This window comes from Pristiophorus japonicus, chromosome 1, assembly GCF_044704955.1.
Source record: "Pristiophorus japonicus isolate sPriJap1 chromosome 1, sPriJap1.hap1, whole genome shotgun sequence".
In the NCBI taxonomy this organism is placed as follows: domain Eukaryota; kingdom Metazoa; phylum Chordata; class Chondrichthyes; family Pristiophoridae; genus Pristiophorus; species Pristiophorus japonicus.
In genome coordinates this window covers 491561076-491588848 of record NC_091977.1, presented here as the reverse complement: position 1 = coordinate 491588848, position 27773 = coordinate 491561076, and the positions used below count along the sequence as shown (strand labels likewise).

General features: G+C 44.5%; 1 protein-coding gene across 2 annotated transcripts in view; it reads right to left on the bottom strand.

Annotated features, from left to right (window-relative positions):
* LOC139277143 (DNA topoisomerase 1-like) overlaps positions 1 to 27773 on the bottom strand; it is a 198133-nt gene that overhangs the window by 155015 nt on the left and 15345 nt on the right. For both annotated transcript variants that reach the window (XM_070895198.1, XM_070895203.1), the window contains exons 3-7: positions 24450 to 24591; positions 16666 to 16765; positions 14369 to 14418; positions 7972 to 8080; positions 534 to 589 (exon numbers count right to left, since the gene is read on the bottom strand). In XM_070895198.1, the coding sequence (XP_070751299.1) occupies positions 534 to 589; positions 7972 to 8080; positions 14369 to 14418; positions 16666 to 16765; positions 24450 to 24591 (457 nt within the window). The remainder of the gene's footprint in view (positions 1 to 533; positions 590 to 7971; positions 8081 to 14368; positions 14419 to 16665; positions 16766 to 24449; positions 24592 to 27773) is intronic.

The following is a 27773-nucleotide window of genomic DNA, read 5'->3' as shown; positions in this document are numbered from 1 at the left end:
TCTCTTCCAATTACACTATTTTAACACCATTAATTAAGTATTTTCATTGGTTATTTATCCTTCCTCTATCCAGCTCTTTATATTGTCGGCTTTAAATTTCATCGGACATCGTTCTGCCCACGTACATATCTTGTCGAACTCAACCTCTTCAGATTTCACAGGATTACAGATTACCATCTGTAAATCTGATTATTTTGCATCAAATAAACCAGTATTGGCCAGGAATGACCATCTTCCCTTTCTGAATCCATACTGAGTACCGTTACCCAGGTTATAGTTAGAGTATTCTCAAGTTCACTCCTGATCAGTTTCATTACTTTATAGAATGGAAGCAAGATGTCCTCCACGGTCGAACAGTCTACAATATTCACTATCTAGGCTGACAGGTAAAAATTGCCATTTGAGTTAGGTGCCAGAAGATACTGTTACCCATGAAAGCCTTAACATGTAAAATGGAAAAAATAATCACTGTAAACTAGTTAGAGATAATTCATCAGAATCAGTCACACGAGTCAAAAAAGAGAGAAAATTACCTGCTAAGGCTATCTTCCTTCTTGTCTTGTGGTTTATTGGAGGAATTACTCTTTTCCTGCAAAAATAGTTTATAATACTGAATAATCCTTGCATATATACATTGCTCTTAACATCAAAACATCTCACAACTCTTCACACAATGAATTAATTTTCAGGTACTGTGACTGATGCAATGTAGGTGAATAGCTATTCTGAACCAGCAATTTCCAACAGGTTGAATACATCTATTCTACTGATAGAGCTAGATTTCCCTTTGAATCAATCATCACCTGAACTTCATTCTGATCACAGAACACTCTAAATTTCAAGATACTGGCTTTGCTTGGTTGGTTTTTGTTTGCATCTGCTGCACATATTCAGTCTGCCCAAAGACAATGGCTGAAAGCTTTGTGATGTCTCCACAACCTACTGTTTCTGTTTGAATAGCCACTATTGATGTGGCAACCACACCGAGAAACTAGTCTTGATCTTAACTAATACACCCATCATCCATTACAGCACACAAGATCACCTGGTTGTGGATAGGGTGCAATTTTGACTGTTTTGCATCAAGTACCTCTTACAAATTGATGACTTGCTCCCATGAGAGAATAACTGAGGGCTGGGATGGGATGTTTCTATGTAAAAGGCTAGTGCTCACCACCTGCCTCCACATGATTCCTCGTATCGATTTGCTTCACTCACACAACGCATGTATATTAAGGGCTCAATTTTCCCAGGTCATTTACAGCATTTTTTTGGTGCACGCCTTTTTTCTGGCTTTCCCCTGCGATCTGCGCTGGGGTAACTGAGTTAGTTACGATTTTTCTAGGCAAATTTTTTTTTGACGTAATGTCTGCACTGGTTTTCATAATTTTTTGCAGTTTGGCCAAAAAATTTTCCTCCTTGGTCGGCGTATCTGGCCACTCCCAAAAAACCTCCTGGAGAGTTAGCAGAAAGCAGCGCACATTACATAGAAACATAGAAAATAGGTGCAGGAGTAGGCCATTTGGCCCTTCGAGCCTGCACCGCCATTCAATGAGTTCATGGCTGAACATGCAACTTCAGTACCCCATTCCTGCTTTCTCGCCATACCCCTTGATCCCCCCTAGTAGTAAGAACTACATCCAACTCCTTTTTGAATATATTTAGTGAATTGGCCTCAACTTTGTGGTGGAGAATTCCACAGGTTCACCACTCTCTGGGTGAAGAAGTTTCTCCTCCTCTCGAACCTAAATGACTTACCCCTTATTCTTAGACTGTGACCCCTGGTTCTGCACTTCCCCAACATTGGGAACATTCTTCCTGCATCTAACTGGTCTAAACCCGTCCGCATCTTCCTTCCTGCATCTAACCTGTTCAAACAAATCCACGCTGAAGGACACCATTGTTTTTAAATTGAAGATTTTGGAGGGAGCCAAGAATACTCTAAAAAATCAATTTCAACTTTTTTTTTTAAACCTGTCAACATAGTAAATGGAAGTTTTGGGGATTTCAGAAGTTTTCATTTTTTTCTTCTTACGCACACGCCACCACCGAACATCTTCAAGCAGGGCTAGAGGGTTGTAGCTTTGGCCGGCAGAATCGGCCCCAGGCACAGGGGCTTGGGGCTCGGTTGGAAAACAAGCCGGGGGGGGATGTTGAAGAAAGAGAGGGAGGTGCTGACCAATCGGAAGGCTTATGCACTGAGCCCAGGGAGCGAGGTGCCAATCGGAGGGCTTCTTTAAACTGCAATGTGTTTGGGGGAGATTGGCGGGGGGGAGGGGGGGCTAGAGAGGGCGGTGCCGATCATAAAACTTATGCACATGGAGCCTGGGGAGGGAGGTGCTGATCAGAAGGCTTCTGAAGACTGCAATCAGTTGCGGGGGGTGTGGCAGGTGACGGGGAGAAAGAGAAGTTACAAGACCACAATCAGTTGGGTGGGGGTGGGGGAAAAAGAGAGAAGTTTTAATAAGCAAACAAATAATGGAAATGATTCAGTTTTAATGTAAAATATATTTTATTCAAAAGTTTAAATATACTTTAAAGTATATAAAGTATACTTTAATAAAATTATTCTTGTATCAAACTTTAAAGTTTTCAGTTACGATCACTTACTAATAAATGTGTAAATTTAACAGCTTACAAAACACTTAATTTGAGAACAGTTACAACTGTAACAATAATAACAGCAGCAAAGAAAGGCTGCACCCATCTCTCCTCCACCTTATTCTAAGACCGCCTGCCGCATTTGTTCTTGGTGACTCCACCACCCCTGCCTGCAGGCAGTGGCACAGTGTTTCTGGGGTTGGTAGCAAGCTTATCTTTCTAAGATCTTGGGTAGTGCACACCTATTGTGGGGGGGGGGGGGTTAACTACCTGCAACATTCCCTCCCTCATGGTCAGCGACAGTGTTTGCACTATCTGACATTCCCTCCCTGATGGTCACTGACAGCGCATCAGCTACCTCTGAAATTCCCTCCCTCATGGTTACTATTCCCTCACTGATGGCCCCGGACATCGTTCCCATTTCGTGTCATTGCTGTTCCTACTCCAGACAGTCCCACTACCGCATCACTCACCCCACTGATGGTGTCCAGGAATGAGCAGGTAAGGTCAATGCAATCCGCACTCAATTACATCATGTGTACCACAACTGGTAGATTCTGCACCTCAGGAGAGCGCAATTGAGCTCCTCTTCCCCCTCCTCCCCACGGACCCCGCAGCCTGGGAAGGTGGAGTCCTGGGTGTGCCCTGCTGCACCATACCACTGGGATCCACAACCTCGGAAGATGGGGCCCTGGGTATGCCTCGCTGTACCCAATCACTGGGACCTGCAGCCTCGGACATTCAGAAACCATGGAATGTCCCACCACCATTCAAACCACTAGTCATGGAAGGGGCTGTCACCGTAATGAGCGGCACCTCCTCCAAAGTCAGTAAAACAGTGGGGTCTTCATCCAGTTCCATCCACTCCCCCTCCCCCCCCATGTTCTTGGTCTGGAAGGTTGGATTTGAAGATGTTATCCTGTTCAGGCTGGTCCTCGTCTGAATTTTCTTCGACATAGTGAGGGTCGGCCTCAAGTTCTGCAAAATATAACAGAGCATAGACAAATGGTTAACAGCAGAGGAGGGGGCAGGGTGGATGGCATGAGTAGGTTTACACAGCACAGGTCAGGCAGCAGGCTGATTTGAAGGACCATGATGAATGATAGCACATTGCATCAACCGAAGCATAGCTGCTGGAGACATACAAAGGAACCAACATTAACATTTAGCAAGGCCATACTGTGGAATTTGCAGGACTTACCCTCTCCCTCGAGTGTGGGCGCAGCTTGTGCAGTGGTGGTTGCTTTTCTCCAGGCAGGACCCATCAAAGCAGCACCCCTCTCTTCCAAGGGTGTCAGTGGCTGCAGATTTGTCAGGCCTCTTCCTGTTCGGATTCTTTCTCGTTTGTTCTGTGCCACTTTCCTCTGCAAAGATGCAAACATAACTTTCTTTTTTAAAGAGAGGGTGTCTTTCTGCTGGGTGGGACATATATAGCTGGTCACATTTACAATTGCAATTGCATTGAATAAATTAAAATATTACTTGACCAAGATCCTGCCACTTCTTTTTACACTGGCCTCCAGATCTCGGGGTGGTCACCCATTGCACAGTAATCTTCTGCAAGTTGGTTCCACCGTTTCTTCATTTCTTTGGGTGGAACTTTTGTGTGACCTCTGCTGGTGTCCAGCTCATGCCATCTGTTCTCAATTACAGTAACTAGTGCCTCCACTTCATCCTGCAAGAAATTTTTGGTTCTTGTACCGCGATGCATCTTGTACTACTGCAGCTCTGATTTTTCCAATGCTCTCAAACAGCACTTGTAACACACACAACTGGCTCTTTAAAAATGGCCAATTGCCAACTCGGAGCTGTACTGCGCATGCGCATCCATTGAAACGACGTCAAAAACCTAACTTTTTTTTGTCGCGCATGCGCAGAAGATGCAGCATCAGTTTTCAGCGCAGACAGCAGGCTCCACCCCCCGAGGCGATTGGACACCTGCGCGGCGGCAAATTTGAATTATAGATCGGGGAAACTTTGGCAAAATATTTCCAGCGCATTTCTGGCCTAGAGAAATGGGCGTAACTCTGGCAATACACCAGAAAACGGGCTTGGGCAAAATTGAGCTCCTAATACTGTTTTCAGATGCCTCACTTTCTCTGTATGCTTGTGCTGTGCTGTAGGGTCTGTGATCCAGGCACCCTGAACCCCTGACGTGTTTCAGATTAGTGGAGCCCTTTTCCAATGGAATGTGTCTCCATTGTGCTGAACCTGCATAAGTTTTGCTTCACTTTCCAACTTGGGGCTCAATTTTCCCCAGTGATTTGTACCTTCCTTTGGAGCAGGACGCTTTTTTTGGCCTAAGTTTAAAAAAAAAGTTTCCCCGATCAATTTGCACCAGCTAGTTACGATTTTTTTTTAAAAAGGTAACTTTTTTTTTCAGCCAAAGGAGTGCAACCTACCACCCACGCCAATTCTGGCCATTTAGGTAAGTTTGGCCAGCTGAGAGTTACTCCAGTTCTTCTTAGGCCAGCATATGCAGCCTCTGCAGAAAAACCTTTTGGAGAGGTAAAGAAATCGGCGCAGGCAAGGAAATCGGCACAGATAAGTGCAGCAGATGCCCGGACAGCAGGAGAGGTAAGAGAGAGGGGATGAAGTCTTTCGGGCATAATTAGGGACGGGGGAGCCGACCAGGGGGCCACTCGGCCAGAGATGGGGACGGGGGGCACTCGGCTAGAGATGGGGACAGGGGGGGGCCAGGGGGCCATTCAGCCCGAGATGGGGACGGGGGAGACCGCACGGACCGGCAAGGTAGTCGGGGCTCGGGGCGGGCAGAGGAAGCAGACCAGCAAGCCACACGGGGCTAGGGGCGCGTGAGGGAAGCATGTGGGGCTAGGGGCGGGCGGGGAGCGGATCGAGAGGCCACTCGGTCACGGCTATAGGCGGGGGAGCGGACAGAAAGGCCACCCCCAAAACTAAAGGACAGGTTAGGCTGCGCCAAAATAAAGAAATCAAACGGGAAAACTTAGAACTTTTTTTTGGCATACTTGGGGCCCCCAAAAAACGGCCGTAACTCTTCAAGTATGCCAAAAAAAAGCTTTGGAGAAAATTGAACTTTTGGTTCCTATACTTAATTTCATTAACTAATCTGTTTACAGTAAAATGATTCAGTGGGACTATTACTGTAATTACTGAAAACCTGATGACAAAGTCCTTCTTGGATACATGGTTAAGGCCTGGGGGGTGGGTTATAGATCCCAGAGGACTGCTCATCCTTAGTGATCTCATTCCTGGAGGAATTCCTCTGTTAGAAGGCATCCCCATCGGTGGTGGTCCCATAAAGCCTGGCCTTGGCTCACCAAGGTTCAGAATAGGTGGGGGCCCTCCCTCATTGGTACACAGGATTGAGGGACAGCAGAAAATCTAGGAGCAGATGCCACTCCAGTTCCTTTAGCTTGAGGGGGCATTGCCTGTTGCGAAGCACCTCCAACCCCTCTTACCAGTTCTGCTAGTCCTGCATGTACTTGAACCATCAGCTGGTTAACTGGCATCCCTCTCCCTGCTGCTAAAAGTGCATCATTCTTCAATGACAAAAAGACCTACACCATTCTTAACTCAGCTAAGGGGTGTTTATATTGTCTATTTTGGGTGTGTGCACACACCTCTTGCCCCAAAATACAAGATGATATTCCTTACCCCCAGAAACCTAATTGCTCTACACAGGATGTGAATATCATAAGGCAGTCCCTCAGAATCGAGGAAGACTTGCTTCCACTTAGCATGACTTCTTAGGTGGCTGTACAGTCCAATACAAGAAACACAGTCTCTGTCACAGGTGAGACAGATAGTCGTTGAGGGAAAGGTGGGCAGGGAGCCTGGTTTGCCGCAAACTCCTTCCGCTGCCTGCGCTTCATTTCTGCATGCTCTCGGCGACAATACTAGAGCAGCTCAGCGCCCTCCCGAATGCACTTCCTCCACTTAGGGCGGTCTATGGCCAGGGACTTCCAGGTGTCCGTGTGGATGTCGCACTTTATCAGGGAGGCTTTGAGGGTGTCCTTGTAATGTTTCCTCTGCCCGCCTTTGGCTCGTTTGCTGTGGACGAGTTCCAAGTAGAGCGTTTGCTTTGGGAGTCTCGTCTCTGGCATGCGAACTATGTGACCTGCCCAGTGGAGCTGATCAAGTGTGGTCAGTGCTTCAATGCTGGGGATGTTGGCCTGGACGAGGACACTAATGTTTGTGCGTCTGTCCTCCCAGGGAATTTGCAGGATCTTGCGGAGACATCACTGGTGTTATTTCTCCAGCATCTTGGTGTCTACTGTACATGGTCCACGTCTGAGCTATACAGGAGGGCGGGTATTACTACAGCCCTGTAGACCATGAAGCTTGGTGACAGTTTTGAGGGACTGGTCTTCAAACACTCTCTTCCTCAGGCGGCCGAAGGCTGCACTGGTGCACTGGAGGGGGGTGTTGGATCGCGTCGTCAATGCCTGCTCTTGTTGATAGGAGGCTCCAGAGATAAGGGAAGTGGTCCACGTTGTCCAGTGCCATGCCGTGGATCTTGATGTCTGGGGGGCAGTGCTGTGCGGTGAGGACAGGCTAGTCGAGGACCTTTGTCTTACTCAAGTTTAGCGTAAGGCCCATGCTTTCATACGACGGTAAATACGTCGACTATGTCCTGGAGTTCAGCCTCTGTGCGCACAGACGCAGGCGTCGTCCACGTACTGTAGCTCGACGAGAGGTTGTCGTGGTCTTGGAGAAGTTTGAACAGCTTCCCATGGTTCTGTAATTTAGTTCCACTCCAGCAGGGAGCTTAACTGTGAGGTGGAGCATGGCAGCAAGGAAGATTGATGGAGGAAAAATGCATGGCCTTCTTCGACCTTATACACGGTCAACCGCGAGGGTCAATGGAGCGTTCTCCTCCGTTTCGGATGCCCCCAAAAGTATGTCACCATCCTCCGCCTGCTCCACAATGACATGCAAGCTGTGATCCTTACCAATGGATCCATCACAGACCCAATTCACGTCCGGACCGGAGTCAAGCAGGGCTGGGTCATCGCCCCAACCCTCTTCTCAATCTTCCTCGGATGTGACTATACCAGTCAAAGGACACCCCATATATCCAGTAAACCTTCCATTTGGTGCTCAGTGAGCAAAAGCAAATACTGACCCAAAAACATAATCTTTAAAGGAAGCTAAACTGATGTAAAGGGGGAAATCGAGAGTTCGAGACACTAATAAAGCTGTTTGATTTCTGTTTATGTCCCCTTGTGGAGAAAAGGGAGAACCATAGTTTTCCTTAAAGTAGGGGATCAAGAGGTGGTGATAATGGGAGGGAAGTAAGGTCATTCCTGGCAGCAGAATCATGTATGGTCTCTGACTGGAATAGACTTGATGGGCAAATAACTCCAAACTTTAATACTGCACAATTACCCTTTCTTTGTGTTTCCTATCCTTATTTTTCTGTTTCCTGGCACAGAATTCTTTGAGCTGTTCATCCATACCCATTAGCATGTCTTCAAAGGATTCCTGACATGAAGATCTGTGCAAAATAAAAACATGGAGAAAAAAGGTCAGGATTGTAATCCAAACAAATCATGAAGCACCAACTGACCCACGGTTTTAAAATGGCCCAGCAATTTCCGAGAACTTAAGGGGGAAAAAAAGTGCCAGGTTGGAGGAGAACATATCCTACATAAACTAGTTCCCAATTTATATCAGAGGGACACAACAATAACAACATGCAGTTATTTTGTGCATTCAACGTTAAAGTCCCAAGATGCTTCACAAATTGGCTTCATGAAAATAGAGGGTTAGCAAGGAAGGAAGAGATTAAGAGGGGTACCCGAGGCCAGGTCTGAGAGAGGTTTTTTAAAAAAGGTGCAGAGAGATGCGAAGAGGCAAGGAGATTTAAGAAGGGAGTTTGAAGCAAGACAGTTAAGGTATATGCCACAAATGGTGGTTCAAAAGAGAAAGAACATGCACAAAAGGTCAGAATCAGAAGAACAGAGTATTCAGGAAGCAGGTGGGACTGGAGGAGATTGCAGAGATAGAGTAGGGATTTAAAAAGGTGTACAAAGATTTTAAATGTGTTAAAAGATGGGGAGCCAGAGTAAGTTAAGGGTAATGGATGAATGTAATCTAATGCAGGACCGGGTACATACACACCAGAGTTTTGGATGTTGGAATTCATGGAAAGTGGTGGATGGGAGAGCATCAGAGTGTCGAATCAGGAGATAAACTTATTCATAAGTATTTCAGTAACAGAGGGCCTGAGGTAGAGGACAAAGCAGATGATCTTGGTGGTAGGACATGGGGTTTTAAAGCACAGTTCAGGGTCATACAGGATGCCAAGATACTTGGTTCAGCCAGAGAGCAAAACCAGAGAGCAGGAAATGTGGAAGAATGCATAGGAAGTTGAGTAAAATATAGAAAAGGATGCATCGCTGGGTCTAGTCCTGGGAGAATGAAGTGGGTCAAGTGGAGAATTTCAAATCAGGGAGCATCTGGGTCTTGTGTAACAGGAGAGGATTAATTAGCAATCTGGTCATGCGGGGTCCTTTGGGGAAGAGTGACCAAAATATGGTAGAATTCTTCATTAAGATTGGAGAGTAACACAGTTAAATTCAGAGACTAGGATCCTGAACTTAAAGAAAGCAAACTTCGACAGTATGGGACGTGAATTGGCTAGGATAAACTGGAGAATGATACTTAAATGGTTGACGGTGGATAGGCATGAAATATCACATGGATGAACTACAAGACTTGTACATCCCTGTGTGGCGTAAGAATAAAAAAGGGAAGGTGGCTCAACCGTGGCAAACAAGGGAAATTAGGGAAAGTGTTAAATCCAAGGAAGAGGCATATAAATTGGCCAGAAAAAGCAGCAAACCTGAGGACTGGGAGAAATTTAGAATTCAGCAGAGGAGGACTAAGGGTTTAATTAGGAGGGGGAAAATAGAGTATGAGTGTAAGCTTGCAGGGAACATAAAAACTGACTGCAAACGCTTCTATAGATATGTGAAGAGAAAAAGATTAGGACCGAGATGAGGAGAAACTTCTTCACTCAGAATTGTGAACCTGTGGAATTCTCTACCACAGAAAGTTGTTGAGGCAGTTCACTAAATATATTCAAAAGATGTGGCCCTTACGGCTAAAGGGATCAAGGGGTATGGAGAGAAAGCAGGGGTGCTGAAGTTGCATGATCAGCCATGATCATATTGAATGGTGGTGCAGGCTGGAAGGGCCGAATGGCCTACCTCTGCACCTACTTTCTATGTTTCTTTCTCAGGAATAGTGATCATAAGGTTTAGATTAGTTATGGAGAAGGAGAAGGAACAATCTAGAATAAAAATACTCAACTGGAGGAGAGCTAAATTCAGCAAATTGGAGTCAAAGGCTGGCAGACAGAAATGTATAAAAGCCAGGAAGTTAGGCTAAACCTATATAAAACTCTAGTTCGGCCCCAACTGGAGTATGGTGTCCAATTCTGGGCACCACACGTTAGGAATGACGTGAGGCTTTGGGAGAGATTTACTAGAATGATACGGTAGCATAGTAGTAATAGGAACGGTAGCATAGTGGTAATCCAGAGGGCTGGACTAATGATCCAGAGATGTGAATTCATATCCCACCACAGCAGCTGGGGAATTTTATTCAGTTAATTAAATAAATCTGGATTAAAAAGCTAGTATCAGTAATGGTGATCATGAAACTTTCAGATTGTCGTAAAAACCTATCCAATTTGCTAACGTCCCTTAGGGAGGGAAAGCTGCCGTCCTTCTCTGGTCTGGCCTATACATGACTCCAGACCCACAGCAATGTGGGTGATTCTTAACTGCCCTCTGAAATGGCCTAGCAAGCCACTCAATTGTAACAAATCCGCTACGAGAAACAATAATAAAACCTGACAGAGCACCCGGCATCGACCTCGGCACCAGCTACGGAAACGACAATGGTACATACAGCCCAGTCGACCCTGAAAAGTTCTCATCAACATCTGGGGACTTGTACCCAAAATTGGAGGAGCTGTCGCACAGACTAGTCAAGCAATAGCCTGACTCTCAGAATCATACCTTTCAGTCAGACGACTCCATCACCATGCCTGGGTATGTCCCGTCCCACCCGCAGGACAGAGCCACCAGGGGTGGTGGCACAGTGGTATATAGTTGGGAGGGAGTAATCCTGGGAGTGCTCAACATCGACTCCGGACCCCATGAAGTCTCATGGCTTCAGGTCAAGTATGGGCAAGGAAACCTCCTGCTGATTATCACCTACCGCCCTCCCTCCGCTGATGAATAAGTACTCCTCCATGTTGAACACTACTTGGAAGAGGCACTGAGAGTAGCAAAGGAACAGGGTGTACTCTGGGTGGGGGACTTCAATGTCCATGACCAAGAGTGGCTCAGTAGCACCACTACTGACCGAGCTGGCCAAGTCCTGAAGGACATAACTGGCCGATTGGGCCTGCGGCAGGTAATGAGAACCAACACGAGGGGAAAAACCTACTTGACCTCGTCCTCACCAATCTACCTGTCGCAGATGCATCTGTCCATGACAGCATTGGTAGCAGTGACCACCACACAGTCATTGTGAAGGCGAAATCCCTTTCTCACACTGAGGACACCCTCCATCGTGTTGTGTGGCACTATCACCATGCTAAATGGGATAGATTCAGAACATATCTAGCAGCTCAAAGCTGGGCATCCATGAGGCACTGTGGGCCATTAGCAGCAGAATTGTATTCTACCACAATCTGTAACCTCATGTCCCTCACTCTACCATTACCATCAAGCCAGGGGACCAACCCTGGTTCAATGAGGAGTGTAGAAGAGCATGACAGGAGCAGTATCAGGCGTATCTAAATACGAGGTGCCAACCTGGGGAAGCTGCAATACAGGCCTACATGCATGCTAAAAAGCGGAAGCAGCATGTGATCCCACAATCAACAGATTAGATCAAAGCTCTGCAGTCCTGCCACATCCAGTCGCGAATGGTGGTGGACCATTAAACTACTAACAGGAGGAGGCTCCATGAATATCCCCATCCTCAATGATAGCAGAGCCCAGCATGTGAATACAAAAGACAAGGCTGAAGCGTTTTGTAAACATCTTCAGCTAGAGGCACAAGTCAGGAGTGTGATGGAATACTCTCCACTTGCCTGGATGAGTGCAGCTCCACCACTCAAGATGATCGACACAATCCAGGACATAGCAGCCCGCTTAATTGGCAACCACCTTAAACATTCAATCCCTCCAGCACCACCATACTGTGACTGTAGTGTATACCATCTACAAGTTGCAACTTGACAAGGCTCATTAGGCAGCACCTCCCAAACATGCGGCCTCTAGCACCTAGAAGGACAAGGACAGCAGGCGCATGGGAATAGCATCACCTCCATCCTGACTTGGAAGTATATCGCCGTTCCTTCATTGTCGTTGAGTCAAAATCACCCAGAGTACATTCCTTCCCAACAGCACTGTGGGAGTACCTTCACCACAAGTCTGCAGCAGTTCAAGGTGGCGGCTTGTCACCATCTTCTCAAGAACAATTAGGGATGGGCAATAAATGTTGGCCTTGCCAGTGACGCCCACAACCCATGTACGAATTTTTTTTTTTAAAAAAAGGTTCCAGGGATGAGGGATTACAATTATAGACTGGAGAAACTGGGATTGTTCTCCTTAGAGCAAAGGCAGCCAAGAGGAGATTTGATAGGTGTTTAAAATCATGAAGATGTACAAAGAGAAACGTTAGGATTTGGAATGCACTGCCTGATAAGGTAGTGGCAATAGTAGCTTTCAAAAGAGAATTGGATAAATAGTTGAAGGAGAAAAAATTGCAGTGGTATGGGGAAAGAGCCAGGGAATGCGACTAACTGGATTGCTCTTTGAAAGAGCCCCCAGAGACTCAATCGGTCGAATGATTTCCTTCTGTGCTATACTATTCTATGATTCTATGCAAAGAGAGAAGATAAATTGGTGTTTTTCCCCACACTGCAGGATTGTCTCCAGAGGTCAGTTTAAGACCAATTCTCAGTACAAAATTTGCAGACAATGCAAAAATATACAGCAAAATTAACTGTGCAAAGAACAGTAAGTGACTTCAGGAGGGGACGACAAGGTGAGTGGATTGGGTAGATTGATGCCGAATGAAATTTAATTTAGTTAAATGAGAGATGATGCATTTTGGGAGGAAGGAGAAAATATCTCCTAATTAATAAAACTTTTAAAGGAGTGGAGGAACAGAGACCTTCAGGGATTCAGATAAGACATTTTTAATAAGTGGGAGATGATGATAAAGCTGCTTTACATTTAAAAAAAAAAAGAGGATTTCAGATTTTATAATTAGGGAGAGAGAGTACAAAAGCAAAAGGAGTTAGGTTATTGGTTAGGTTGCAGTTAGCTTACTGTGTTCAGTTATAGAATACAGCACAGGCTGGCCAAGAGGCGATCCAGTCGAATCCCACTTTCCAGCCCTAGGTCCCTAGCCCTGCAGGTTACAGTACTTCAGCTGCACATCCAAATACTTTTTAAATGTGGTGAAGGTTTCGACCTCTACCACCCTTTCAGGCAGTGAGTTCCAGAACCCCCACAACCCTCTGGGTGAAGGCATTTCCCCTCAAACCTCCTCTAAACCTTCTACCAATTACTTTAAATTTATGCCCCCTGGTTGTGGACCCCTCTGCGAAGGGAAATAGACCACTATATCTAGGACCCTCAATTTTATACACCTCAATGAGGTCTCCCCTCAGCCTCTGCTATTCCAAGGAAAACAAACCCAGCCTATCCAATCTGTCCTCATAGCTAAGATTCTCCACTCCCGGCAACATCCTCGTAAATCTCCTCTCTATCCTTTTCCAGTGCAATCACATTCTTTCTACATGTAATGCGATGACCAGAACTAGACGCATTACTCTAGCTGTGGCCGAGCTAGTGTTTTATACAATTCAAACATAACTCCACCCTGCTCTTGTATTCTATGACTCAGCTAATAAAGGCAAGCATTCCATATGCCTTCTTAACCACCTTATCTACCTGGCCTGCTACCTTCAGGGATCTGTGGATTTGCACTCCAAAGTCCCTTTGTTCCTCTACACTTCTCAGTGTCCTACCATTTAATGTGTATCCCTTTTCCTTGTTAGCCTTCCCCAAATGCATTACTTCACACTTCTACGGATTAAATTCCATTTGCCACTGTTCTGCCCACCTGACTAGTTGATTGATATTAGGAAGGATGCCAAGACTATAGAGAGGATATATGGTTCTTTACACAGAAAAAGATTAAAAAGTTTTTAAAAATGTGAGAATTATGAAGCATTTTGATCAGGTAAATAAGAAAAAAAAAACTTTCACTGGAGAGTTGGTAATGAGCAGGCATAAATTTAAGATCATCACCAAAAGAAGAGGTTAGGATCAATGTTCCACTTAAGGTGCAAGGCCGCGCATTAATCAGGAGGTCCCGTGCAGGCTGTTTCACAAGCTGTTGCTGCTGGAAGATACTGCATATGCTCAGCCATGTATTTTAAAAAAGGGAACATTGGTTAGGAGTTCCCATTTTTCTTAAAAAGGGTATTAGGATGCAGAATGCCCCAACATATATAGGGATGGAAGCAGAATCCATAATATAGCTTTTGAAAGGGATGATGATAAATATTTGAAAATTGCCCCATTTTATTTTGAAAGGGTATGGGAAAAGTTGTAATTGAATGGATAGCTCACAGTTGGCACAGACACAATGGGGGCAAACAACCTACTTCTGGTGTTGTCATTTATTTGATTTTAAAACCCCCTCACTTTTTCTTTTAAATACTGCACAAGAATGTTTTCTTTACCTCTTCAATAAGTTTTCATTCATTTTCTTTTCTGTAGTGTCATAGCTCTCCTGTAAGAAATAATGAACTACTTTGTTAAAATTATTCAGGGATTGAGACATCATAAACCAACAAAGGGAAGTCGATCGTCTAGACCCAAAATGGCTACCATATATACGATGTGAAATGTATTTTTTTTTGCATTACTCCTTCGTCCTAAATAACCAGACAGCTGATAAATCCCAAGTATTCCATTAACCTTACCACCTGTCCAGCTTCCTACTTTAAACTTTAAACACCAACCATGTAATGTATGCATGCCTGGGTTTTGTGATGGGCAGGTCTTGCATCAGAGTCCAGGTGGATCTGCACCTTGGCTCCCGTGAAGTTGTCGATGCCCGGTTCAAACAGCAAGGGAAATTTGTTCAGTACTTGAGCACACGAAGCGTCATCCACTGATGACAAAGCTTTATCATTCCAGTTCCACTTTATTTTTTCGAGCCAACTCCTGCCGAACAGAGTTGGACCATTGCCTGGAACAATCCACAGCGATAGATCATGAACCGCCCCATCATACGACACCTTGACTGCTGCACTGCCAATCAATGGTACGAGCTCTTTGGTGTAGGTACGCAATTTTGCATATCCTGGACTCAGCTTGGGTTTCACGGCCTTGGTGTCCACAGCTTTTCTAAAGACCTTTGGCTCATAATTGACTGACACGCATCAGTGTCTAATTCCATAGATACCAGCACGCCGTTAAATTTTACTTCAATCATTATCGGTTGCCTCTTTGTCAGGAACGAATGTACATTACACACTTCCTCCTCGGATATCTCAGGTTGCATTGCCGGATCACTCCGGATCGGTTATCATCATCCACGTGGTGTGTTGCAGCACGCTTGCTGAGCTGCGGACACATCCGCTGAAGGTGCCCCATTTTCGCTGACTCTACAAATATACTGTCTGAAACGGCATTGATGAGGCCGATGATTGCCCCCATAATACCAACAGGATGAAATCAGATTCGTGCCCAAAGCGGACTTCGAGCAGCTACAGGTTTCGCAAACACAATCAGATAGGCCCTGCCAGGTGCAGCTCTGCCAACCGACGACACAATCTGGTGCACAGTACGTGCCGTGGAGTTCCAATTCTGCGAGGATATCTGCTTCGTACTATCGACCGTGGTCAGGCAAGCCTGAGCGATCGTGATGACCCTGCTCAGATTCAGCGTCTCCGCAGCCAGCAGCTTCCGCAGGATCACCATGGTTTATGCCTATTACAAAGGCGTCGCACAACATGTCTTCCAACGCGGTTCCAAACTTACACGACCCAGCGAGACGTCTCAGGTCAGCAACAAATTCCGCCACGTCCTGGCCCTCAGAACGAACATGGTTGTAAAAGCATATCTCAAGATAATGATGCCTTCAGAGCACACAATTCCTCATAGGTCTTTTTCATTGGACATGCAGGTGAAAGCAGATTCTTTATGAGGCCATAGATTTTTGGACCACAAACCGTGAGGAAAACCGCCCTGCACCTAATTGCATCAGTGTCTTCATCCATCTTGTTGGCCACGAAGTACTGGTCGAGGCGATCTATAAAATCCTCAGTCTTCTCCCTCCACGAATCGCTCCAGTATTGCAACTGTGCTCATTTTTTTTGTGCGTGAAAGTTCGTATTGTACCTTGTCGCCAAACGTTGCGTATGCAGTAACTCAATAGGCTTAGTACCGTGAACTCAATCAGGTGCAACCTGACTCTACTTTATTAGCTCTCAAAGTGAGGATTAAACATGGAGGCTTCGTTTATATGCAAGGGCTGCACGTTTGTGTCTGTGGCCCAATTACCTCCAACAGTCACTCCCCCTGGTGGCAGGTAAACCCAGGCATACATACATTACAAACCAATAAAAACATACTCTAACCTTTCCCTCACTCTGGGTCCAGGAAAAGTCCCTGCTTTGAACAGACATTATTTCCAGGTTTTCTCCCAACAGCCTACTGGGTAAATGCACCAAAGCGGTACAAAGTTGTAAGGTCTCAGGTTTGATCTGCATTGTATAATGATTTGGCTGATCACAGCCAATGAGATGTTATAAATTGCTTCAGCATCACTGGAATAGAGGTGTGCATGTCGACCAAGAGACTTTGCCTTGATACCCTCCATCATAAAACAGCAGCCTTGGGTCACACAAGAATGGCAAATGGGTAAGGTACTGGAGGATGGGCAGCACCCTGAAAACTGCACACCTGCAACAAGAGGAGGAGAATATGGGGAGGAAAAAAGCCAGAAAGCATCATTTCTACCATGATTTACCCTTTGCTCAATTTGTACTTCTTTGTTTATTTCCAGCTTTGAGATGTCTTCCTTGTGCTTTTTGTTCAGGTCATTTTCTGCCACATTTTTCTTGCGTTTCCTGCAAACCGACAAATATATATATTTTTTTAATGGAGGAAAGAAATGAGAAGGGGGGGGGGAACACAAATCCTGGTTTAAACTTCCAAAGCAGGCTGCCTGTGATTTCATGCTCCACACTACAGGTGTACACAAACAATGATTGGAATGCTAAATGATCACTTAGTTTCTCTGGTTGAAAAATCTGTGTGGCAGGCTTTTAATTGAAGACTGCTCAACGAGAAGAGTGGAATATCTATAAATCAGTAGCCACCGACTCCTACCCAGCATGAAAACAAGGTTCAGAGGACTTCAGCAGATCTATCAGCACAAAACAATAAGCAACTCAGGATTTGAATGAAATCAGAAAGACTCCAGCAATTGAGGCCTGACCATCCAAATTAAAGGGAATTAATTGGCCATATATTATAGAATACAAAAGTGACCATTTTATGGAGGATAAGTCCCAATTAGTTCCTCCAGCTTTTGGCCAGGAATATCATACATAGACAAATGACTGCTTTACAGAGCTGGCTGCAACTACAGGTTTGAATCATTTCCAGAAAGTTTGGGAGGGACCCAAAAGAAAAATAAGCATCAAGTTGACATCCATCCATCCGCCCCCGCCATCCAGGCATTTAAATTTTCAATTGAAATAATTTAAAAATGCAATTCACTTAATTATTGTATAAACACATCACTTAATAAATCTGATATTTATACAACGGTCGACCCAATGGTACACAATACACAAGCGAGACAGCGAAAACATTAAAGGACGCAACTGCTGAGTCATTAAACATTAAACATTTAAAGATCACATGGATGAACTTCAACAATTGTACATCCCTGTCTGGAGTAAAAGTAAAACTGGGAAGGTGGCTCAACCATGGCTAACAAGGGAAATAAAGGATAGTGTTAACATAGACAGAAACATAGAAAATAGGTGCATGAGTTGGTCATTCGGCCCTTCAAGCCTGCACCGCAATTCAATGAGTTCATGGCTGAACATGCAACTTCAGCACCCCATTCCTGCTTTCTCACCATACCCATTGACCCCCCCCCCCCCCCCGAGTAGTAAGGACTACATCTAACTCCTTTTTGAATATATTTAGTGAATTGGCCTCAACAACTTTCTGTGGTAGATAATTCCACAGGTTCACCACTCTGGGTGAAGAAGTTTCTCCTCATCTCGGTCCTAAATGGCTTACCCCTTATCCTTAGACTGTGACCCCTGGTTCTGGACTTTCCCAACATTGGGAACATTCTTCCTGCATCTAACCTGTCTAAACCCGTCAGAATTTTAAACGTTTCTATGAGATCCCCTCTCATTCTTCCAGTGAATACAAGCCCAGTGGATCCAGTCTTTCTTGATATGTCAGTCCCGCCATCCCGGGAATCAGTCTGGTGAACCTTCGCTGCACTCCCTCAATCGCAAGAATGTCCTTCCTCAAGTTAGGAGACCAAAACTGTACACAATACTCCAGGTGTAGCCTCACCAAGGCCCTGTACAACTGTAGTAACACCTCCTAGCCCCTGTACTCAAATCCCCTCGCTATGAAGGCCAACATGCCATTTGCTTTCTTAACCGCCTGTTGTACCTGCATGCCAACCTTCAATGACTGATGTACCATGACACCCAGGTCTCGTTGCACCTCCCCTTTTCCTAATCTGTCACCATTCAGATAATAGTCTGTCTCTCTGTTTTTACCACCAAAGTGGATAACCTCACATTTATCCACATTATACTTCATCTGCCATGCATTTGCCCACTCACCTAACCTATCCAAGTCACTCTGCAGCCTCATAGCATCCTCCTCGCAGCTCACACTGCCACCCAACTTAGTGTCATCCGCAAATTTGGAGATACTACATTTAATCCCCTTGTCTAAATCATTAATGTACAATATAAACAGCTGGAGCCCCAGCACAGAACCTTGCGGTACCCCACTAGTCACTGCCTGCCATTCTGAAAAGTCCCCATTTACTCCTACTCTTTGCTTCCTGTCTGCCAACCAGTTCTCAATCCATGTCAGCACACTACCCCCAATCCCATGTGCTTTAACTTTGCACATTAATCTCTTGTGTGGGACCTTGTCGAAAGTCTTCTGAAAGTCCAAATACACCACATCAACTGGTTCTCCCTTGTCCACTCTAGCCAAGGAAGAGGCATATAAATTGGCCAGAAAAAGCAGAAACCTGAGGACTGGGAAAATTTTGTAATACAGCAGAGGAGGTTAAATGGTTTAATTGGAAGGGGGAAAATAGAGTATGAGAGGAAGCTTGCTGGCAACATAAAAATTGACTGCAAAAGCTTCCAAGATATGTGAAGAGAAAAAGATTAGTGAAAACAAACATAGGTCCCTTGCAGTCAGATTCAGGTGAATTTATAATGGAGAACAAAGAAATGGCGGACCAGTTAAACAAATACTTTGGTTCTGTCTTCACGAAGAAAGACACGAATAACCTTCCAGAAATACTAGGGGACCAAGGGTCTAGTGGAAAGGAGGAACTGAAGGAAATCCTTATTAGGCGGGAAATTGTGTTCGGGAAATTGATGGGATTGAAGGTCGATAAATCCCCGGGGCTTGATAGTCTGCATCCCAGAGTACTTAAGGAAGTAGCCCTAGAAATAGTGGATGCATTGGTGATCATTTTCCAACAGTCTATCGACTCTGGTTCGGTTCCTATGGGCTGGAGGGTAGCTAATGTAACACCACTTTTTAAGAAAGGAGGGAGAGAGAAAACGTATAATTATAGACCAGTTAGCCGGATATCAGTAGTGGGGAAAATGTTGGAATCAATTACTAAAGATGAAATAGCAGCACATTTGGAAAGCAGTGACAAGATCGGTCCAAGTCAGCATGGATTTCTGAAAGGGAAATCCTGCTCGACAAATCTTCTAGAATTTTTTTGAGGATGTAACTGGTAGAGTGCACAAGGGAGAACCAGTGGATGTGATGTTTTTGGACTTGCAAAATGTCCCACACAAGAGATTGGTGTGCAAAATTATAGGACATGGTACTGGGTGTAATGTACTGACGTGGATAGAGAACTGGTTGGCAGACAGGAAACAGAGAGGTCCTTTTCAGAATGGCAGGCAGTGACTAGTGGAGTGCCGCAGGGCTCAGTGCTGGGACGCCAGCTATTTACAGTGTACATCAATGATTTAAATGAAGGAATTGAGTGTAATATCTCCAAGTTTGCAGATGACACTAAGCTGGGTGGTGGTGGTGAGTAGTGAGGACACTAAAAGACTGCAGGGTGACTTGGACAGGTTAGGTGAGTGGGCAAACGCGTGGCAGATGCAGTATAATGTGGATAAATGTGAGGTTATCCACTTTGGTGGCAAAAACACAAAGGCAGATTATCTGAATGGTGGCAGATTAGGAAAAGGGGAGGTGCAACGAGACCTGGGTGTCATGGTACATCAGTCATTGAAAGTTGGCATGCAGGTACAACAGGCAGTGAAGGCGGCAAATGGTATGTTGGCCTTCATAGCTAGGGGATTTGAGTATAGGAGCAGGGAGGTCTTACTGCAGTTGTACAGGGCCTTAGTGAGGCCTCACCTGGAATAGTGTGTTCAGTTTTGGTCTCCTAATGTGAGGAAGGACGTTCTTGCTATTGAGGGAGTGCAGCGAAGGTTCACCAGACTGATTCGCGGGATGGCAGGACTGACATATGAGGTGAGACTGGATCGACTGGGCCTGTATTCACTGGAGTTTAGAAGGATGAGAAGGGATCGCATAGAAACATATAAAATTCTGACGGGATTGACAGGTTAGATGCAGGAAGAATGTTCCCGATGTTGGGGATGTCCAGGACCAGGGGACATAGTCTAAGGATAAGGGTCACACCATTTAGGACTGAGATGAGGAGAAACTTCTTCACTCAGAGTTGTTAACCTGTGAAATACCGCAGAGAGTTGTTGATGCCAAGAGGGAGTTAGATATGGCTCTTACAGCTAAAGAGATCAAGGGGTATGGAGAAACAGGAAAGGGGTTCTGAGGTGAATGATCAGTCATGATCTTATTGAATGGTGGTGCAGGCTCGAAGGGCCTACTCCTGCACCTATTTTCCATGTTTCTATGTAGTCAGAGTGTACATTAAAGACCCAATTATACGATCAAGTCAGGATCAATGAGGTGAGAGGAGAGGGAGGGGCACAAGAGTGAGAAAGAGAGCAAAAGAATGGGGAGAGAAAGGAAGAAAAAGAAAAAGAGAATACAGAGCTACTCATTTTCCATAGGTCTATAAACCTTTTATAAATATAGACAGACGAGAACGTAAGTGTACCAAGTAGCTTGAGCAGTGGTGCAGCAGGGAGGGATTCAAATTCCTGGGGCATTGGAACAGGTTCTGAGGGAGGTGGGACCAGTACAAACCGGACGGTCTGCACCTGGGCAGGACCGGAACCAATGTCCAAGGGGGAGTGTTTGATAGTGCTGTTGGGGAGGAGTTAAACTAATATGGCAGGGGATGGGAATCATTGCAGGGAGACAGAGGGAAACAAAAAAAGAGACAAAAGCAAAAGACAGAAAGGAGATGAGTAAAAGTGGAGGGCAGAGAAACCCAAGGCAAAAAAAAAGGGCCACGGAATATAAAGGGGCTGCAGAAGGGGTCAAAACTAAAAATCATGCATTAAAAACTAGGATTAAAACACTCTACCTAAACGCACGTAGCATTCAAAATAAAGTAAATGAGTTGACGGCACAAATCATTACAGATGGGTATGATTTGGTGGCCATTACAGAAACATGGTTGCAGGGTGGCCAAGACTGGGAATTAAACATACAGGGGTATCTGACAATTCGGAAGGATAGACAAGAAGGGAAAGGAGGTGGGGTAGCTCTGTTAATAAAGGATGATATCAGGGCAGTTGTGAGAGACGATATTGGCTCTAATGAACAAAATGTTGAATCATTGTGGGTGGAGATTAGAGATAGTAAGGGGAAAAAAAGTCACTGGTGGGCGTAGCTTATAGGCCCCCAAATAATAACTTCATGGTGGGGCGGGCAATAATCAAGGGAATAATGGAGGCATGTGAAAAAGGAACGGCAGTAGTCATGGGGGATTTTAACCTACATATCGATTGGTCAACTCAAATCGCACGGGGTAGCCTGGAGGAGGAATTCATAGAATGCATACGGGATTGTTTCCGAGAACAGTATGTTACAGAACTTACAAAGGAGCAAGCTATCTTAGATCTGGTCCTGTGTAATGAGACAGGAAAAATAAACGATCTCCTAGTAAAAGATCCTCTCGGAATGAGTGATCATAGTATGGTTGAATTTGTAATACAGATTGAGGGTGAGGAAGTTGTGTCAGAAACGAGCGTACGATGCTTAAACAAAGGGGACTACAGTGGGATGAGGGCAGAAAGTTGGCTAAAGTAGACTGGGAACACAGACTAAACGGTGGCACAATTGGGGAACAGTGGAGGACTTTTAAGGAGCTCTTTCATAGTGCGCAACAAAAATATATTCCAGTGAAAAAGAAGGGTGGTAAGAGAAGAGATAACCAGCCGTGGATAACCAAGGAAATAAAGGAGAGTATCAAATCAAAGACCAATGCGTATAAGGTGGCCAAGGTTAGTGGGAAACTAGAAGATTGGGAAAATTTTAAACAACAGCAAAGAATGACTAAAAAAGCAAGAAAGAAAGGAAAGATAGATTATGACGGTAAACTTGCGCAAAATATAAAAACAGATAGTAAAAGCTTTTACAGATATATAAAACGGAAAAGAGTGACTAAAGTAAATGTTGGTCCCTTAGAAGATGAGAAGGGGGATTTAATAATGGGAAATGTGAAAATGGCTGAGACTTTAAACAATTATTTTGCTTCGGTCTTCACAGTGGAAGACACAAAAACCATGCCAAAAATTGCTGGTCATAGGAATGTGGGAAGGGAGGACCTTGAGACAATCACTATCACGAGGGGGGTAGTGCTGGACAGGCTAATGGGACTCGAGATGGACAAGTCCCCTGGTCCTGATGAAATGCATCCCAGGGTATTAAAAGAGATGTCAGAAGTTATAGCAGATGCATTCGTTATAATGTACCAAAATTCTCTGGGGAGGTACCAGCGGATTGGAAAGCAGTTAATGTAACGCCTCCGATTAAAAAAAAGGGGGCAAAAAAAAAAAAAGGCAGATAACTATAGGCCGGTTAGTTTAACATCTGCAGTGGGGAAAATGCTTGAAGCTATCATTAAGGAAGAAATAGCAGGACATCTAGATAGGAATAGTGCAATCAAGCAGACGCAACATGGATTCATGAAGGGGAAATCATGTTTAACTAATTTACTGGAATTCTTTGAGGATATAACGAGCATGGTGGATAGAGGTGTACCGATGGATGTGGTGTATTTAGATTTCCAAAAGGCATTCGATAAGGTGCCACACAAAAGGTTACTGCAGAAGATAGAGATACACGGAGTCAGAGGAAATGTATTAGCATGGATAGAGAATTGGCTGGCGAACAGAAAGCAGAGAGTCGAGATAAATGGGCCCTTTTCGGGTTGGAGATCAGTGGTTAGTGGTGTGCCACAGGGATCGGTGCTGGGACCACAACTGTTTACAATACACATAGATAACCTGGAAGAGGGGACAGAGTGTAGTGTAACAGATGACATTTGCAGATGACACAAAGATTAGTGGGAAAGCGGGATGTAGAGGACACAGAGAGGCTGCTAAGAGATTTAGATAGGTTAAGCGAATGGGCGAAGGTTTGACAGATGGAATACAATGTCGGAAAGTGTGAGGTCATCTACCTTGGGAAAAAAAAACAGTAAAAGGGAATATTTGAATGGGAAGAAATTACAACATGCTGCAGTGCAGAGGGACCTGGGGGTCCTTGTGCATGAAACTCTTTTGAGTTAACCTGCATCCTTGTGCATGAAACCCAAAAGGTTAGTTTGCAGGTGCAGCAGGCAATCAGGAAGGCGAATGGAATGTTGGCCTTCATTGCGAGAGGGATGGAGTACAAAAGCAGGGAGGTCCTGCTGCAACTGTATAGGGTATTGGTAAGGCCGCACCTGGAGTACTGCGTGCAGTTTTGGTCACCTTACTTAAGGATATACTGGCTTTGGAGGGGGTACAGAGACAATTCATTCGGCTGATTCTGGAGATGAGGGGGTTACCTTATGATGATAGATTGAATAGACTGGGTCTTTACTCGTTGGAGTTCAGAAGGATGAGGGGTGATCTTATAGAAACATTTAAAATAATGAAAGGGATAGACAAGATAGAGGCAGAGAGGTTGATTTTCCACTGGTCGGGGAGACTAGAACTAGGGGGCACTGCCTCAAAATACGGGGGAGCCAATTTAAAACAGAGTTGAGAAGGAATTTCTTCTCCCAGAGGGTTGTGAATCTGTGGAATTCTCTGCCCAAGGAAGCAGTTGAGGCTAGCTCATTGAATGTATTCAAGTCACAGATAGATAGATTTTTAACAAATAAGGGAATTAAGGGTTACGGGGAGCAAGCGGGTAAGTGGAGCCGAGTCAACGGCCAGATCAGCCATGATCTTATTGAATAGCGGAGCAGGCTCGAGGGGCTAGATGGCCTACTCCTGTTCCAAATTCTTATGACTAGACATTGGTCAGTCTGAACAATGTATGTCACAGGATGCTTTAGCCCTTTATTACACCATCAATGTCAAGCTCTTCTCTGCATCAAAAGTGTTACAGATTTCATTCAGTTGTTACCTGTGATTTGGTTCTTTCTCAGCCTTAGGGTGAAGTGGTGAATTAGTTTTTGACCTCTTGTTTTTCTCATCCTCATTGTCCTTTTTAGATTTATTGATCTTTTTTTCTTTCTCATTGTCCTTTGATATTGCACCTTTCAGGCCTGAAATATAGGTATTAAAATTGATAACATATGATAAGCAAACAAGAAATTTGTAAAATTTTAATACCTGTACTGCAGAAGTTGGAAAAATAGAAAATTCTGGAAACACTCAGGTCAGGCAGTTTCTGTGCAATAATTTCAAAATGGGCTATTCTTGGGTGGGGTTGATTCAAATAGATTTAATGTGTGTCCCATACTGAAAATTAAACTTATTCCACTCTGTTATTGCCCAAAACTTGGATTTAGAATAGAGGTTTAATGTAGAAAAACATCCCAAAGTTCTTCACAAAAGTACATTACAACATTTAACAGAGCCAAAACAAAACGGTCACAGGAAGTGGGTTTAAAAGGTCTTCAAGGAGAAAGATGTGATGAAGCAGAGGGGTTTAGGGAGGAAATTCCAGGACATGGGACCTATTTGGCTGAATGCACAGCGCCAAGAGTGGTGCAATGAGGGGGCGCTCCCTCGGCCACAGGCAAAGAGAGAGAATTGGAGCGGAGGGAGAAATTCTTATCCGGAGGTCTGTGGAGGTTCAGTCTTTGAGTATAGTCCAGACAGAGATCAATAGATTTTTGAATATTAAGGGAATCAAGGGATATGGGGACAGTGCAGGAAAATGGAGTTGAGGTAGAAGATCAGCCATGATCGTATTGAATGGCAGAGCAGGCTCAAGGGGCTGAATGGCCTACTCCTAATTCTTATGTTCTTATTCTTAAATGGGAAAGTGCTGTGCTGGAAAAGTTTAGAAATGGGCAGACACAAGGCTACTTAAAAAGGTATTTAAATACTAGGATAAAGATTTTAAATTTGAGGCATTGGGGAACCAGGAACCAACGAACATCAAGGACAAGGGTGACCGGACAGTGGGACATGGTGCAGGATTGTATAAGGGCATCAGAGTTTTTAATAATCCGAAGTTGAGGATGAAGGATGCAAAGGTGGCCAGGAAAGCATTGAAAAAAATGACCTCTGGAAGTGAAAACGGGCTTCAGCAGCAAATGGGCTGAAGTACAGGCGGAGGCAGGCGATGGTAGAGGTGGAAATGGGCAATCATTATGATGGGGAGGATATGTAGTTGGAATCTCAGCTCAGGGTCAAATAGGATGCTGAGGTTCCAAAAAGTCTGAACAGGATGGAGTTAGTATCAAGGGTCAAAGACAATGGTTTCAGTCTTCCCAATACTTTGCTGGAGAAAATGAGAAAGATAGGAGTTCAGGGCATGGCCAGGATAGGGTCGTAGATAATGTTTGGCTTGCTGACTAAGTGAGTTTGGCTTAGTGGGTAAGGGGGCAGAAACACCAGAGTGGCTTCAACAGATAAACTATCTTGGTGTTTTATAAAGACCATGAGCTAATCATGTTAATTGTTAGAGGTGAAAGTGGAAGGAGCAGAGAGATTTAAAAAGATGGCTGGTAGTACAGAAGATAAACCTGAGGTTATTTTATACCATGTACATGCTGGGTATAAAAATGAAAACATTTAACTGTTCTCAAAACTCCCTCCAATTAAAAAAACCCTGTGTTAAACTTTCCAATTTACAATGTCATTCTTGTTCTGCAGGAGATTGTTGCTGGTAATGTGGTTCTGACAGAAAGGAAATAACTTGCATTCCTCTTCGTGCCTTTCAGGACCTCAGGACATCGCAAAGCACTTTACAGTTAATGAAGTACTTTAAAAGTGTAGTCACTGTTGTAATGCAGGAAACTCAATAGCCAATTTATGCACAGCAAGCTCCCAGAAACAGCAATGTGATAATGACCAGATAATGTTTTTTTAGTGATGGTGATTGACAGATAAATATTTGCCAGGATACTGATAACTTCTCTGCTCTTCTTTGAATAGTGCCATGGGAACTTTTACGTCGACCTGAAAGAGCAGATGGGGCCTCGGTTTAACGTCTCATCTGAAAGATGACACCTCTGACAGTGCTTCAGTGGAGTGTCAAACCCAGATTTTTGTGCTCAAGTCTCTCGAGTGGGACATGAACCCACAAGTGATACCAAATGAGCCACGGCTCATATTATAATTTTCCCAAGTGTCCTGTTACCATGTCCCTAATAACAGATTCTAGCATTTTCCCGACTACGGATGTCAGGCTAAGTGGTCGAAAGATCCCTGATTTCTCTCTTCCCTTCTTTCTTGAAAAGCAGGTCTAGGATTTGCTGCCTTCCAATCCACAGGGACAGTTTTAAAATCTAGGGAATTCTGGATGATCAAAAACAATGCCACTATCTCTGTAGTTACTTCTTTTAAAACCCCAAGATGTAGGCCATCAGGTTCAGTTTGGCAGTTGAAGTGCAGTCATATGCCATGGAAACGAGAGATACACCTCGTTTCAGAGCCACTCCAAAATGTAATTTTCTTCCCTGAATAGAGCAGAGAGGTTGAAATTTCTCATGACAGACTCCCTGCATATTTGGCAGCGACATGAGATTTTATTTAACTGGTTAGAAAGTGGAATCCCCTTCTATGGAGGAAATTTAAAGAATCCCAGTAGGAGTCTACAATGCAACATGGACAATATATATTGCCCCTTGAACTTGAGAACCATCAATGAGAGAACTAAATAGCTGTGAAGATACTGCCTCGGAGTCAATACAAAATGGGTGAAATCTCCAGGACTCCTGAAGATGGTATCTGCGATCTGCTGAATGCTGGCTTGGATGGCACCCTAGGTGATGTTACAGCAGTCCATGATCAGCAGCATAAAAATTCAGAGCTGTACTGGCTTGGATAGCAATTAACTGGACTTGGCACTTAATTGGGACTGCAGGTCATTGTGCCGAACATGGTATAGATCAAGACCACCTCAGTGAATTAAAGTGATGGCGCAGTCTCAGGGACTTCAACAAATTATGAGGGGGTTAAAAGCAAGCGGTCCTCAGCTCTTTGATGTTGCTTTACTCTTCTGTTCTCTTCCATCAAGATTGTAAATGGAGAAATCCACATGGGGAAACTCGTGCTGCTACACGATATGTCGGTTAAGTATAGCTCAAAACAAAAAACTTTCAAAATAGGCAGGTAAAGTTGAGGAAAACAGAGTTGTAAAGGCACTGAGCACATCAAAATAGATCACTTTAGCTGGACAGATCAGCTTATGAGAATGCTAGCCCTCTCTGCTCGTAAGTTACATTGAGTGCATCATCAGGCAGTCCCTCGGAATCGAGGAAGACTTGCTTCC